We start from the raw sequence: 15,115 nt of genomic DNA, 5'->3' as shown, positions 1-15,115 counted from the left end.
CTTACCGTTTGTTTTCCTAATACTACTGTCTGAAATTAGGGGGGCGATTCTCCGAGCGCCGCGTCGGAGAATCGCCGCAATGCCCCGATGTCAGCGCGCAATTCTCCAAGGAGCGGAGAATCGGTGCCATTTACGCTGGCGCGTTTGACGCGGCGCCCGCCGCGGGCTATTGGAATTCTCCGGCCCGGACGGACCGAGCGCCTGCGCGCATCCAACAGAGACCCGCCGGCGCCATTCATCCCTGGTCGCTGCCGGCGGGAACTCTGCGCAAAGGGTTGGGGGGGCGACCTGTGGGGCAGGGAAAGGCGATCCTTCACCGTGGGGTGGGGGTGGGGGGCCTCCAATGGGTTCTGGCCCGCAATCGGGGCCCACCAATCGGCGGGCCGGCCTCTCTTCCCCCCCCCCCCCCCCCCCGGCCTACTTTGTTGCGCGGCCGGCCCCTGAACACCGACGCCATGTTGAGTCGGGGCCGGCGTGCTGAAGAAGTCCCCCGCGCATGTTGGTGCGGCGCCGGGAAGGGAGGCTGGAGCGGCGTGAACCGCTCCAGCGCCGTGCTGGCCCCCTGTGGGGGACAGAATCGGTCGTACCCGGGCCTGTTTCGCGCCGTCGTGAAACGTGACGGCGTTCACGACGGCGCAAACACTTGGTCTCCATTTTGGAGAATCGCCCCCTATGTCTTTGAAACTAAAGCCAAATCAGTTTATCAAAAAAACATTTTTTATTTTTTACATAAATTTAAATTACCCAATTATTTTTTTCCAATTAAGGGGCAGTTTAGTGTGGCCAATCCACCTACTCTGCACATTTTTGGGCGAAACTCACGCAGGCACGGGGAGAATGTGCAAACTCCACACGGACAGTGACCCAGAGCCGGGATCGAATCTCAGCGCTGTGAGGCAGCTGTGCAAACCACTAGGCCACCGTACTGCCCTAGTTTATCCTTAAATTATAATCTAACACATATGTGTGCATAGATGTTTTAATATTTAACCATTTCCAAATTATTTTAAATTTCTCTCTTCACTCCATTTGACGAGACATATCTATAAAACTTTCCTAATAGGAAGAAGAGGCTAAGCAACTTGTACAAGATGCCATTGCTGCGGGTATATTCAATGATCTTGGGTCAGGAAGTAACATCGATTTGTGTGTGATAACGAAGAATAAGTTGGACTACTTAAGACCTTTTAATATCGCCAATAAAAAAGGTGTACGGTAAGGAACTTTTAATTTTCTTTTGCACTGTATTTCTTTGACTCCTTGGAAATTCTACAATCTACAATTGTATAGCAATGATGCAATGCTAGGTGATGGGCATGGGTTAGATCTCTAATTTCTTTGTAGTGATTTCTAGGTGTTTTTTGGACTACTGGGAATCTTTCCTGTGGGGAAGTGGTGTCAGAATGGGCGCAGGTGTGAAATGTGGTCGGAAGGACAGAGACAATCTTTGACAGAAGGCTATCTAAGCAGTCTTCTAAACATAAAACGTCCAAGTGTGCCTTTGTCAGAGGCTTAACAAGAAGCAAACTTACAAAAGAGGATGAAATCTTACTGAATTGACTGTATTAAATGTAGATAATTTTGTTAAGTGGGAAAATTGTAGAAATACTACTACCATTTGTAAAACATCTAATGGTCAGATTCCTCGAGGTAAATATAAATACTACTTTCATATATAACACTCTGGGCGCGATTCTCCACTCCCGCGCCGGTTGGGAGAATCGCCTGGGCCGCCAAAATTTCCCTGGACGCCGTCCGACGCCCTCCCGCGATTCTCCCAAGCGGCAGGAACGGCCCGGTCGAGTTTCGCAGGCCGGAGAATCGCCGGAGACACCCAAAATGGTGATTCTCCGGCACCCCCGCTATTCTCAGGCCTGGATGGGCCGAGTGGCCAGGCCAAAACGGCGGGTTTCCCCGGCACCGTCCACACCTGGTCGCTGCCGTCGTGAGCGGTGCGTGAACACTGGGGGGGCGGCCTGCGGGGGGGCGAGGGGGAATCCTGCACCGGGGGGGTACCTCAAATGTGGGGTGGCCCGCGATCGGTGCCCACCGATCGTCGGGCCGTCCTCTCTGAAGGAGGATCTCCTTCCTTCCGCGGCCCCGCAAGATCCGTCAGACACCTTCTTGCGGGGCGGACTTAGAGAGGACGGCAACCACGCATGCGCGGATGACGCCCGTTATGCGGCACCGGCCGCGTCATCTAAGCGGCTCCGCCTTTCCGCGGGCGATGAGGCCTGGCGCGTGTAGATGACGCGGCCCTGATCCTAGCCCATTGTCAGGGCCTGAATCGGTCGGGAAAGGGGCCGTTTCGCGCCGTCGTGAACCTCGACGGCGTTCACGACGGCGCGGCCACTTCGGCGCGGGAGTGGAGAATCCCGCCCTCTGTGTCTCATTTAAGTGGGAAAAGGGGAGGAAGAAATTGTAATGTAAAAATTCAACCTGAACGATGACAGGTTTGTTACTTGATGCACAAATGGAAAATTTGAAACTCTCCAGTGTGTGATTGTGGTAATTCATCACCGATCATGGGTGTGCTCCAGTGGTGCAATCGGTTAGCACGCTGTACCTGAACAGATCATAGAACATATAACATCTTCATGTCTGATTCATAAATATGAATGATGTGGCGATGCCGACATTGGACTGGGGTGAGCACAGCACAGTAAGAAATCTTACAACACCAGGTTGAAATCCAACAGATTTGTTTTGAATCACTCGCTTTCGGAGCACAGCTCCTTCCTCAGGTGAATGAAGAGGTGGGTTCCAGAAACATATATAGACAAAGTCAAAGATGCAATACGATACTTTGAATGTGAGTCTTTGCAAGTAATTAAGTCTACAGGTCCAGACGGAGCAACTGGAGAGAGTGATAATCCCAGGTTAAAGAGCTGTGAATTGTCTCAAACCGGGACAGTTAAATATGAAGGAAGAGAATCACAGTGATGCACTTTACTTCTGGTGCACTTATCTGGGTTAACCACCTAAATGTAAAATTATAGCTGTTGCTCTACGTCAGCCATAAGAAGAAGAGTTGGAGAGCTTGAAAGACAACCCAGCGAGCCGAGACCATACAGGTTAAGTACTCAGGCCAGGCAGCATCTATGGAAAGAGAAATGGCTAACGTTTCAGGTCAGTGACGTGTCCGAATACATTTTCAGATTTAGTCCCTAGCCTGTGCTGACTTTTTAAAAATAAATTTAGGATACCCAATTATTTATTTTTTCCAATTAAGGGGCAATTTAGCATGGCCAATACTCCTAACCTGGACATCTTTGGATTGTGGGGGTGAGACCCACGCAGACACTGGGAGAATGTGCAAACTCCACATGGTGAGTGACCCGAGGCGGGGGATCGAACCTGGGTCCTCGGTGCCGTGAGGCAGCAGTGCTAACCACTGCGCCACCATTCTGGCTTAGCCTGTGCTGACTTAGCTATTCAAAGTCCGAATGGCTGCAAAAATACTGTAATTGGGCTGGGTTGCAGAAGAGAAAATTGACCAGAATTTCTACACCTGATTTTGGCATTTGCAGACAGGTTAAGGAAAATCAGTCTCCGCTGATATGCTCTCTGGACCTCCTCCGATCTGCACGCCATCCATTCAAACTTTAAAACAATGTTCTTGCATTCCGTATTGGAACCTAAATAATAGTCTCTTGTGTGAGATATTGCTAGATACCTGACGCCCACAGGACCATATCCATCCTGTAAACTGAAGCTTTTGGTCAATGAGGAGGGAGAACAGATGTCAACACTTAGCTAGGAAAATGAATAAACACATTTTATGATGCCTTCAGTTTGGCAATAACTTGTAAGTACTGTAGCCAATAGATATGCAACAGATCAACCAATGAGGCTAGTCTTGATCTTCGGAAGCATCATATTTGCAGTAATTAATTGGTTCAGAGATGTATTTCAGAATTAAGATTTTGAATTTTTGAGCATGGGAAACTAATTACTTTCTAAATCAGCTTTGAAGAGGAGTCACACAGGCATGAAACGTCAACTCTGTTTCTGTCTCCACAGATTCTACCAAACCTGCTGAGTTTCCCCAGCATTTTCTATTTTTATTTCAGATTTTCAGCATCCATAGTGTCTTGCTTTTACTTTTTAATGAACAGAGATTTTATTGTATCTGGACTAGAACAGAAAGTGTAATTAAATGATAACAAAGGTTGTCACTAATTATGCTGCTGTAGGACACTAGCTCATTACTTAATATATATTTAGTTTATTTTTCTGATAATATTTTCTCTCTGATTTCTTCCCCCACTCCTCCTCTCCTTTGGGCGTTGATTCATGCTGTGATATAATCCTATAATCAGCAATGGTCCCTGGTACCTTGTCAGAGTGGTTACTTTAAGTGGAGGTTTTTTGTGAAGGCAATGATTTGTTTTGACCATGGCAAACCTCGCAGTCAATCCTATTCACATGTATTTTTCAACTGATGTACTGAAAAGTTATTAGGAGAGGAACCTGTATGACCTTTTTCCCACTTGTAATAACCACACTGTTACACTAGCTGAGATCATCTGCCGCAGTACAGATAACAGATTTGTTCTGGAATCTTTGTTTTCTCACATGAATCACTGACTCATCAATGTGGCACATGTGATTTTTTTTTTGGGTTGAGTTTACATTGGTGATTAATACAGGAAGAAGTGTTCCATTTTATGTCAGTGTAATATTTTTGTATCAACAAAATACTTTCAATCCTCTGTGCATCATGCAAACATTTATTCACTCTACTCAATTTTCAGTGAAATTTCTTTCATTTAGAAGATATATCCAATTTACAAAACCCATTTCTGAAATGTCAAAGAGCTGCTAGTATCTGCCCTTCCCATTTATCTGCCAGATTTGTCACTAGAGAAAGCCTTGTATAAGACACCAGTTTATTACGTAGCCCACTAATCCAATCTCCTCTCAGCAAATCAACCTCGCAGACCAAAAAACATTAAATCTATATTGTTTGATCTCTGGCTGCACATAAATTCACACCACAGAGAGGGAGGCCATTCAGCCGATGATGCCTTTGCCAGATCTTTGAAAGCGTTATCCAATTAGTCCCATTCCCCTGCTTATTTTCCTTTCGAATGCTGCCATTGAATCTGCTTCCATCATCCTTTCAGGCAGTGCCTTCCAAATCATCAGAATTCGCTGTGTGTGGAAAAAACTTCTTACTCACGACCCACTGCCGGTTCTTTTGCCAGTTACCTTTAAATATGTGTCTTGTTACCAACCCTGCCAGTGGAAATTGTTCATCTCCATGTACTCTATTAAAACCTCCTGGAGGTTTTCGCACTGCTGTCAAATCTCCCCTGAACCTCTGCAGTCTCTCCACTTGACTGAAATCCCTCATCCCTGATTCTGTTGACATGTACCAGCATAAGAACATAGGACTTTGGAGCAGGGGTAGACCATTCAGCCCTTCGAGCCTGCTCCACCATTCACCATCTGGTTGTGACCTCAGCTCCACATTCCTTAACATTTGGCTCCCATGTCTAACACAAATCTATCTCACAACACCAGGTTAAAGTCCAACAGGTTTGTTTCAAACACTAGCTTTCAGAGTACTGCTCCTTCCTCAGGTGAATGATACCTCTTCATTCACCTGAGGAAGGAGCAGTGCTCCGAAAGCTAGTGTCTGAAACAAACCTGTTGGACTTTAACCAGGTGTTGTAAGACTTCTTACTGTGCTCACCCCAGTCCAACGCCGGCATCTCCACAACAAATCTATCTAACTAGGCCTTGAATAAATTTAAAGATACAGCCTGCTGCACTACCTTCTGGGGAAGAAAATTCCACACCATAATGACCCTCAGAATCAATTTCTCCTCATCTCTGTCTTAAAAGGGAGACCTCTTTATTCTTAAACTATGCCTCAAAGTTCTAGGTTCCACCAATAGGTTGTTTTTAAGACCGGCAAACCATGGTATTGTTTTCAGCAAAGAATTTTGTACAGGAAGAAAATTATGAGGCAACTGAAACCAATTGTGTACATCCATATAAATAGTTTGTTGATAGCAACTACATACTTTAACTTTGCTTTTCTTTGAGGACTTCCGGTTGCGGCAAGGATGAGCTAGCCGCACGTTTCGGCGGCTCCAGCTCCGACGGACCTTCGGGCTCTTTTAAGAGCCCCAACAGGGACTTTGCCGGCCGAAAAACCCGGTGGGAGGTGCGTGGGAAGGGAGTCCCCCCCTCGAACGACGGAGGATAAACCGGCGGCGGCGGCTGCAGCCCGAAGAATCTGCAACCAGAAGGTCAGAGGGAGTGGAACAAAATGGCGGCGGAGGGATCGCAGGTGACATGGGGGCCTGAGCAGGACGAGGTGGTGAGACGGTGCGTGGATCTGCTGAAGAAGGAGGTAATGACCCCGTTGTTACAGGCAATTGAGGGGCTTAAAGAGACTTTAAAGACCCAGGAGACTGAGCTTTGCGTGATGGAGCAGAAGGTATCAGGTATTGAGGACGAGGTCCTGGGCCTGGCGGTTAAGACTCAGACGCTCGAGGCACTTCATAAAAAGTGTGCTGACAGGATTGAGGCCCTTGAAAATGGAGCGCGAAGGAAAAACCTTAGGATACTAGGTCTCCCTGAGGGCGTGGAAGGAGTGGACTGTGGAGCGTACGCAAGTAAGATGCTGAGCTCACTGATGGGTGCTGAGGCCCCTGCAGGCCCCATGGAGGTGGAATGGGCAAATCGGATCCCGGCGAGAAGACCAAAAGCGGGAGAACCACCGAGGGCGATAATCGTGCGATTCTACCGCCTTAAGGACAGAGAAGAGGTCCTGAGATGGGCTAAAAAGGTGCGGAGTAGCAGATGGGAGAATGCTGTGGTAAGGATATACCAGGACTGGAGTGCGGAGGTGGCGAGAAGGAGGGCGAGCTTTAACCGAGCCAAATAGGTTTTGCACAAAAGGAAGGTGAAGTTCGGGATGCTGCAGCCGGCAAGACTATGGGTCACGTATCAGGAGAGACACTATTATTTTGAGACGGCGGAGGAAGCATGGTCCTTCATCAATGAAGAGAAACTGGACCGGAACTGAGGGACTGACGCTGCAGTGAATTGTTATTGTTATTGTTTTTGTTAATGTTATGGTGAAAGTGAATCGAGAAGTAAACAGGGAAGGGGGGGACACTGGGGAAATGTGGGCGCCGATGAGGGGGGAAAGGCGGGACATAGTCGAAGAATAGGGAGGGGGAGGGGAAAGGGAGCTGCGCCATAAGAAGCGGGTTAGGTAAAGGGATGTTCCCGCGCCAGAAAGAATAAGGCGGGAAAACAGGCGCAAGGCGGATGGGAGTTCCCTCACACCGGGGGGGCCGAGGAGTGAGCAGGAGTAGCCGGGGTCAGTTGAAGTCAGCTGACTTACGGAAGTGATATGGGGGGAGCAATCAAGCTAGATAGGGATCTAGCGGGGGGGGGGGGGGGGGGGGGGGGGACAACTGGGTTGCTGCTGCGGAAATCCAAAAGGAAATGGCTAAAGAGTGGGTGGTCGGGGGCGGAGTGCGACGCTGGGGGAGCGAGCGGGAGCGCGGAGGCGGGATATGGGACTGGCCTAGAGAAGGTAATGGCTAGTCGACACGGGAGGGGGGCAAGTAGCCCCCCAGTGAGGCTGATCACGTGGAATGAGAGAGGCCTGAATGGACCGATAAAAAGGGCCCGAGCGCTCGCGCATTTGAAAGGACTAAGGGCAGACGTGGCTATGCTCCAAGAGACGCACCTAAAGATGGCGGACCAAGTTAGGCTAAGGAAAAGATGGGTGGGACAGGTGTTCCACTCAGGACTGGACGCAAAGAACAGAGGGGTGGCCATTTTGGTGGGGAAACGGGTAGCATTTAAAGCAAAGAACATCGTAGCAGACAGTGGAGGTAGATATGTAAGACCAGACTGGGTTCGTAAAAGGGAGACAACTGAATGTTAATGTGCGACGACTATTAGGGGTGATAATGATGCCCTCAGTGGAGGGGGAGGCAGAGATAGTGGCGGCAATGGACGCAGAGAAGGCATTTGATAGGGTGGAGTGGGAGTATTTATGGGAAGTGTTAAGGAGGTTTGGGTTTGGGAAAGGGTTTATTCGCTGGGTTAGGCTACTTTATGGGGCACCAATGGCAAGCGTAGTTACAGGTCGACATAGATCGGAGTATTTCCGATTATATAGGGGAACAAGACAGGGATGCCCGCTGTCTCCATTGTTGTTTGCATTGGCAATCGAACCTCTGGCCATGGCATTGAGAGACTCCAGGAAATGGAGAGGGGTGACTAGAGGGGGAGAAGAACACCGAGTCTCGTTATACGCGGATGACCTATTGTTATACGTGTCGGACCCAGCGGGGGGGATGATAGAGGTTATGCGAATTCTGAGGAGGTTCGGGGAATTTTTGGGGTATAGGTTAAACATGGGGAAGAGTGAATTATATGTGATACATCCAGGGGACCAGAGTAGAGAGATAGAAGGCTTACCGCTGAGGAAAGTGGAAAGAAACTTCCGATACCTGGGGATTCAGATCGCTAGGAGCTGGGGAACCTTGCACAGACTTAATCTGACACGGCTGGTAGAACAAATGGAGGAGGACTTTAAGAGCTGGGACATGCAGCCTTTATCGCTGGCGGGCAGGGTGCAAGCAATTAAGATGATGGTCCTCCCGAAGTTCTTATTCGTATTCCAATGTCTCCCTATTTTAATCACCAGGACCTTTTTTAATAAAATAGACAGGAGCATTACGAGCTTTGTGTGGGCAGGGAAAGTTCCGAGAGTAAGGAGAGGGTTCCTTCAGCGCAGTAGGGACAGAGGAGGACTGGCACTACCGAACCTGGGAGATTATTATTGGGCCGCCAATGTGGCAATGATACGTAGATGGATGATGGAGGGTGAGGGAGCGGCGTGGAAAAGGCTGGAGAGAAGGTCCTGTAAAGGGACGAGTCTAGAGGCGCTGGTGACGGCACCGCTACCGCTCTCACCTAAAAAGTACACCACGAACCCGGTGGTGGCGGCAACACTGAACGTATGGGGACAGTGGAGGCGACAGAGAGGGGTGCGGGGAGTCCTGGTAGGATCCCATATCAGGAACAACCATAGGTTCTCCCCAGGAAGAATGGATAGAGGATTTCAGAGTTGGTACCAGTTGGGAATTAGGAAGGTGGGAGATTTATTCATAGATGGGACTTTTGCGAGTTTGGGAGCATTGGAGGAAAAGTATAAGTTACCCCGGGGAAATTTCTTGAGATATATGCAAGTGAGGGCGTTTACTAGACAACAGGTGAGGGAATTTCCGCGGCTCCCAACACGGGGGATACAGGACAGGGTGCTTTCAGGGGTGTGGGTCGGAGAGGGCAAGGTGTCAGAGATTTACAGAGAGATGAGGGAAGAGGGGGAGGAGTTGGTGGGCGAACTAAAAGGAAAGTGGGAAGAAGAATTAGGGGAGTAGATAGAGGAGTGTATGTGGGCTGATGCCCTAAGCAGGGTAAACTTCTCTTCCTCATGCGCCAGGCTTAGCCTGATTCAATTTAAGGTGCTACGTAGAGCACACATAACGGGGGCAAGATTGAGCAGGTTTTTTGGAGTGGAGAACAGATGTGGGAGGTGTGGCGGGAGCCTGGCAAACCACGCACATATGTTTTGGGCGTGCCCGGCACTGGAAGGATACTGGAAGGGAGTGACGGGAGTGATCTCGCAGGTGATGAATGCCCGGGTCAAACCTAGCTGGGGGTTAGCTACATTTGGAGTTGCGGAAGAGCCGGGAGTGCAGGAGGCGAAAGAGGCCGATGTCGTGGCCTTTGCGTCCCTCGTAGCCCGGCGCAGGATCCTACTCAGGTGGAAGGAGGCGAAACCCCCCGGACTGGAGGCCTGGATAAACGATATGGCGGGGTTTATTAAACTGGAGCAGATAAAGTTTGCCCTGAGAGGATCGGCTCAAGGGTTCACCAGGCGGTGGCAACCATTTCTCGACTACCTAGGGGAACGTTAGAGGGAAGACAGATGACCAGCAGCAGCAACCCAGGGGGAGGGGGGGAGGAGGTTTAGTTGAATATAGGCCAATTGAGAATGAGGTTTTGTTACTTGTGTATTATTATTATTATTATTGTTGTTAAAAAGTTAAAATTTCTGTTTTGTTATTGTTATCGTTTCGTTTGTTTTGTAAGCGGGAAAAATGTTGCTCAGGGAAAAAAAATTTCAATAAAATATATATTTTTAAAAAACTTTGCTTTTCTTTAAAAACAAAAATTCACAAATACTGTTATGCCAACGAGAGGATGACTTGTGGAAGAAAGGTCCCATTACCGGGAAAGTTTTTGTTTCGCTGCTGTAGGTTGTCACAGTATTTTCCATCGCTTTTGTCTCACCAGGCAAGGCAACTACAAGTACAGGAGGGGGATAACGGGATTCCTAACGGAAAAGGTTGCTCCGCTGGAACTCGAAGTTGTGGAGGAAGTTGTACACATAATGGACACATCCTGAAGAATCTGACCCTTTTTTCTACCTCCTTGATGTGGATGTACATTAAAGCTCTAACAGGTGTCTGTACATTGAAATAAAGTGGAATGTGTATACAGGAGACCGGTTCAATTTTTACAAATAAAGTTAGTCTCCAAGATTTCTTTAACATCCACAATAAGTTGTGTGTTATTTCAATTTACCATGAAATATTCCCGGTTTATACGTATAACAGTAGCTTTGTCTCGTTTCTACGAAACCCTTTATTGTGCAAGCATCTGGTTATGACTGCAAGTCCGGCTGGGTGAAAAGATCAGTCAATATCGGGCCTAAATTAGAGAGTCAAAAGTTAGGTTTGCATTAAATTTGACATCGTTGTCTTAGCCATTGAGTGGCTGTTTGGTTAGCACAGCAACTTGAATTGTTTATACAATGAAAATGTTTCTTCTGTACAGTCACCATTTATTAGATATTACACTGCACACATAAGGTCACTCTGCCAATTAAATATGAGCAAATTGGAAGTCCATTGATAACTGGCAATTGCAGTACAAATCAAATATCAACATGTTGATTAGTCCAAAGCAAATCCTATCAGATTAGTATGAAAATCCACACTTGCAGATATACTTACAGCTTTGTTTGCAGCAATGAATTGTAACTACTGACCTGTTTTGTACCTTTTTTTCATTTCCTCTGCCACCTGCAGTGCTCAGTAACAGTTCATATGAAATTACTATTGGGTGACACAGTTTTTTTTATTGTGGCACGCATCTGATTTCATTATCTTATTGATATGCCAACAGATTCTGAGACTCCTCCGTCATCTGTTTTATTTGGGGGTTTATATTATTTAACTTAACAAATATGATGTACATATTAATAATTAATTATGATAAATTGTTGAAGCAGATTAAATGTATCTGTCACGGTGGGAGAATAAACCTATCCATTAGTCATGCCACATAATTGATTTAAGTTGGCAATTATTTTTGCCTGCAAATATTCTCATAGGTTCCGAATCCAAGTGATGTATATTCGCTCGATTTACTATTTAATTAGGTTTTGGGGGGGGGGGAAGAGAGAAAGAAAAGCTTAAACTCCGGATGTCCCAATGTGCTCCACACACACAGAATTACTTTATAGTCCTGAATTTACCATCTCATCTGAAGAATAGCATCTCTGACAATGTAGTTGTCCATTATCCTGGAGTTGGCCTTCTGCCTGCTACCAACTGAGCCATGGTGCTGCCAGTAATTATACCATGTTTGTTCATCTCTGTCGGTATTGTGAAATATTACATGACTCCCAGTGCAGTCAATGTTTTCTATAGTCTTTCATCAGCAATCTCATCAGCAATGGAAAGTCCCAAAACGAATTCAAACCACCCGTGAACTCTGCTTTTCAGAGGAACTAGATGTGACTTCAGGTTTGCAAAGTGTAATATCTTCCCCTGCCCATAAAGTCATACTGATTTCCCCTGATGGCTTAATTTATCTTGATGCTTCATGATGCTCTTCTCCAGCCTGGCCTCGAAACAATGATGAAGGACAACATTTAAACCGGTGTTCAACAAAGTGCATCAGAAATATATTCCACTAAAGGGAAACCGCAAAGTAACCATTAGCGGGACTCTACAGATGAATAGATAAAAGAGAACAATGGAGCGTTAGAGAGGGGCACACAGCTATGGGGTTGCATGCATGATGAGCGAGAATAGGAGTGAAGTCAGAAAACATTTGGGAAAGAGGAACTGAAATTATCAATGAACATAAAACAAATATTTCACAGGCATATCAATTTTAAAAAAGGAAAACTAATGGGACTAGGACCATGAAGGATAGACCGGAAGACGTGGCAGAAGTATTAAATAATTTCACTTTGATATTTACTGGGGAGATGGAACAAATAGTCATGGTGTTTGTTGCGGTGAAAAGTACAGTGATTTAGTGTACTTCACTTTCCCACTCACGAGAAACCAGACAAAGACATCTTGGAGTTTAAAAACTAGGTCTTTATTACAATGCTATAGCATTTCAAGTTGGGACGCCGGAGAGCACAGATTTAAGAATGGTGCAAGCAGATATACTTTGAGATTCGGTTGCAGGAAATTAGCATATACCAATTGTTTATTACGCGCGTTATCGGTGTCCAATCATGACTTGCTTAAGGTTACATCATGCACAGCATATGAGAATAATTAGCCAATCACATCAAAGATCTGCATGCTTAATTAAACTATCCAATCAGTGCAAAGGCACGTTTATCTTGCCGTGCAATTATTTATATTGATGGTCCGATATCCGGTGTGTGGCTATCAATCACCTCATCCCCGCGATGCTCACTGCAGTTTAATGGCTCCTCTCGAGCTATGGATGTTCTCTTTCACTCCCTATCGTTATCAGCAGATATCCTGGAGACAGCAAATGCCTGTCCCACATTGTTATTACAGACCTTCCCCAAAGTCAGATTGTGCCCATGGGGTGCCTTTTTATAATTGACAGCTTGTCTCTCAGTCACAACTGAAGATTTTAACCTCCAGTAAATAATGGAACTAGAGTTTTTTTAACTGATTGCAATATTATGTCTAATATCTAAAAGGCCCTCATCAAAATTGAATGATGAGATGAGTAATGAGATCAGAGCTCTTAAGATAAAAAAGGGAATACATTCAATAGACTAATCAAAGTAAAAGAAGGCTAAACCCCTGGCCCAGATTAGTTCCATCTATGTATGTTAAAACCTAGGGAAGAGGCATTACTACTATTTAATACTTCATTAGTAAAAGGTGTAGTGCCAGAGGACTGGTGGCTAGCTACTGTAATTGTATTTAAGAAGGGACAGAACATATCCTGATAATTATAAACCAGTCAGCTTTAACAGGAAAAATAATGGAATCCTTATTAAAGAAGGGAATAGAACAACACTTAGAAATGTGAAATATAACAATTAATGAATAGTCATCGTGGATTTCAAAAGGGAAATCTTGCTTGACCAACCTTAGTGATTTTCTTTAAGGAGGTAGCATAGTGGTAATGGTGATTTAGCTGGATTTTTAAACGGCCTATGATAAGGCACCCCATAGTAGACTAAAGATTAAGGTCAGAGAATGTAAAGTTGGGACAAGTGGAAGAATAGTTTGCTGGTTGGCTTCAAAACAATGCAAAGTAGGACTAAAAGGTGACAGTGGGAAGTGAGGTTCCACAAGGTGCTGGATGACAATTTACCAACTTGGACTTTGGAATTAAACATACAATTTCTAAATTTGTGGGTAGCACTAAATTAGGGCCGCTGGGCAATACTGAGGAGTTCTGCAATGAATTGCATACAAATTAGGAGTAGGCCACTCTGCCCCTCGAACAGAATCTATAAATGAGATCAGCCATATTCTTATTGAATAGCACATGGCTGATCTGATGGTAATCTCCATTCCACATTCCCACCTACTGAGAACATTCCTCTCCCTTGCATACAAGAATTTACCGCTGCCTTAGAAATATTCAAAGACTGCTTCTACTGCTGTCTGAGGAAAAGTGTCTCAAAGACTCATGAACCTCGGAGAATTTCTCCATGTCTGTCTGAACAGTTACCGCGAGATCTAGAGGAGGACATTAATAAACTTGCAGAATGGGCAAACAATTGGCAAATGAAGTGCAACACATGAATGTGAAGTAATGCATTTTGGTAGGAAGAATGGAGAGATAACTTATTATTTGGACGGTGCAAGTCTAGGTGGGGTCAGGGAACATTGTGACCTCAGAGTACAAATGTGCCACAGGTTAGCAAGGCCATTAAAAAAAAACTAAGCAGTCGGCTTTATTTGTAGAGGGATAGAATTGAAAAGTTGGGATGTTATGCTGAGCCTGCATCGAAGCTTGGTTTGACTACATTTGGAGTATTGCATGTAGCTAAGGTCACCATATTATAAAAAGGATACAGGTACTCGGGAGGATGCAAAGAAGATTTACATGATGTGTGGATATACATATCAGGAAAGGATTGACAGGCTGGGTCTCTTGTCGAAAAAGTAAGTTTGATAATGTTAAAGACTAAAGGATAAAAGGCCAGAGAATGTAAAGTCAGGGACAAAGTGGCAGAACAAATTGCTAGTTAGCTTCAAGACATAATAGAGGTCTTTAAAATTATGAGTATGGGCAGGATTCTTTGGCCTCCCTGTGGTGTGTTACTCAGCGGCAGGAGGCCGCCTGCCTGTCAATGGGATTTCCCACTGAATCCACCCCACGCTGCCTGGAAACCCACGGCCGGGGGGGGTGCAATCAGTGGTGATGTGCTGGGTCGATGTGTCACTGCACTTGATGCAGTGTAGCGACAGACAGACCTCCAACACTTGATAAGATGCAACACCACTTCCGGGTGCGGCGATGACCAGCTGAGTCGCACGTTTCGGCAGCTCCCTGTGAAACGGACTTTTGGGCTCTTGATAGGAGCCCCAACGGCTGAAAACACCGTGCGGTAAACCAGAAGGGTGTTCCCCCTGGACACGGATGGAAAAAGGAGAGGAAAGTGACCGGATTGCAGCGGATCCTTTGGAACAACGGCAAGGAAGGCAAGCAGAAACCAAGATGGCGTCGGAAGGTGGCAGTTTCATATGGGGCCCTGAACAACAAGAGTTTTTGAAACGCTGCGTGGAGGAGATAAAAAAGGAAATGAAGAAAGAGTTGT

The 15,115-nt window shown here is 46.1% G+C and overlaps 1 protein-coding gene across 1 annotated transcript in view; it reads left to right on the top strand.

Annotated features, from left to right (window-relative positions):
* Window positions 1–10,601, top strand: part of psmb7 (proteasome 20S subunit beta 7) — an 85,275-nt gene extending 74,674 nt beyond the window's left edge. Inside the window, exons 7-8 of the mRNA XM_072488431.1 lie at window positions 1,064–1,215; window positions 10,345–10,601. Coding sequence (XP_072344532.1) covers window positions 1,064–1,215; window positions 10,345–10,456 — 264 coding nt within the window. The 3' untranslated portion in view covers window positions 10,457–10,601. The remainder of the gene's footprint in view (window positions 1–1,063; window positions 1,216–10,344) is intronic.
* Window positions 10,602–15,115: the final 4,514 nt, after the last annotated feature.

This window comes from Scyliorhinus torazame, chromosome 22 (assembly GCF_047496885.1).
Source record: "Scyliorhinus torazame isolate Kashiwa2021f chromosome 22, sScyTor2.1, whole genome shotgun sequence".
In the NCBI taxonomy this organism is placed as follows: domain Eukaryota; kingdom Metazoa; phylum Chordata; class Chondrichthyes; order Carcharhiniformes; family Scyliorhinidae; genus Scyliorhinus; species Scyliorhinus torazame.
Note: the sequence above shows the minus strand (reverse complement) of the source record. Positions and strands in the feature narration are given on the sequence as shown.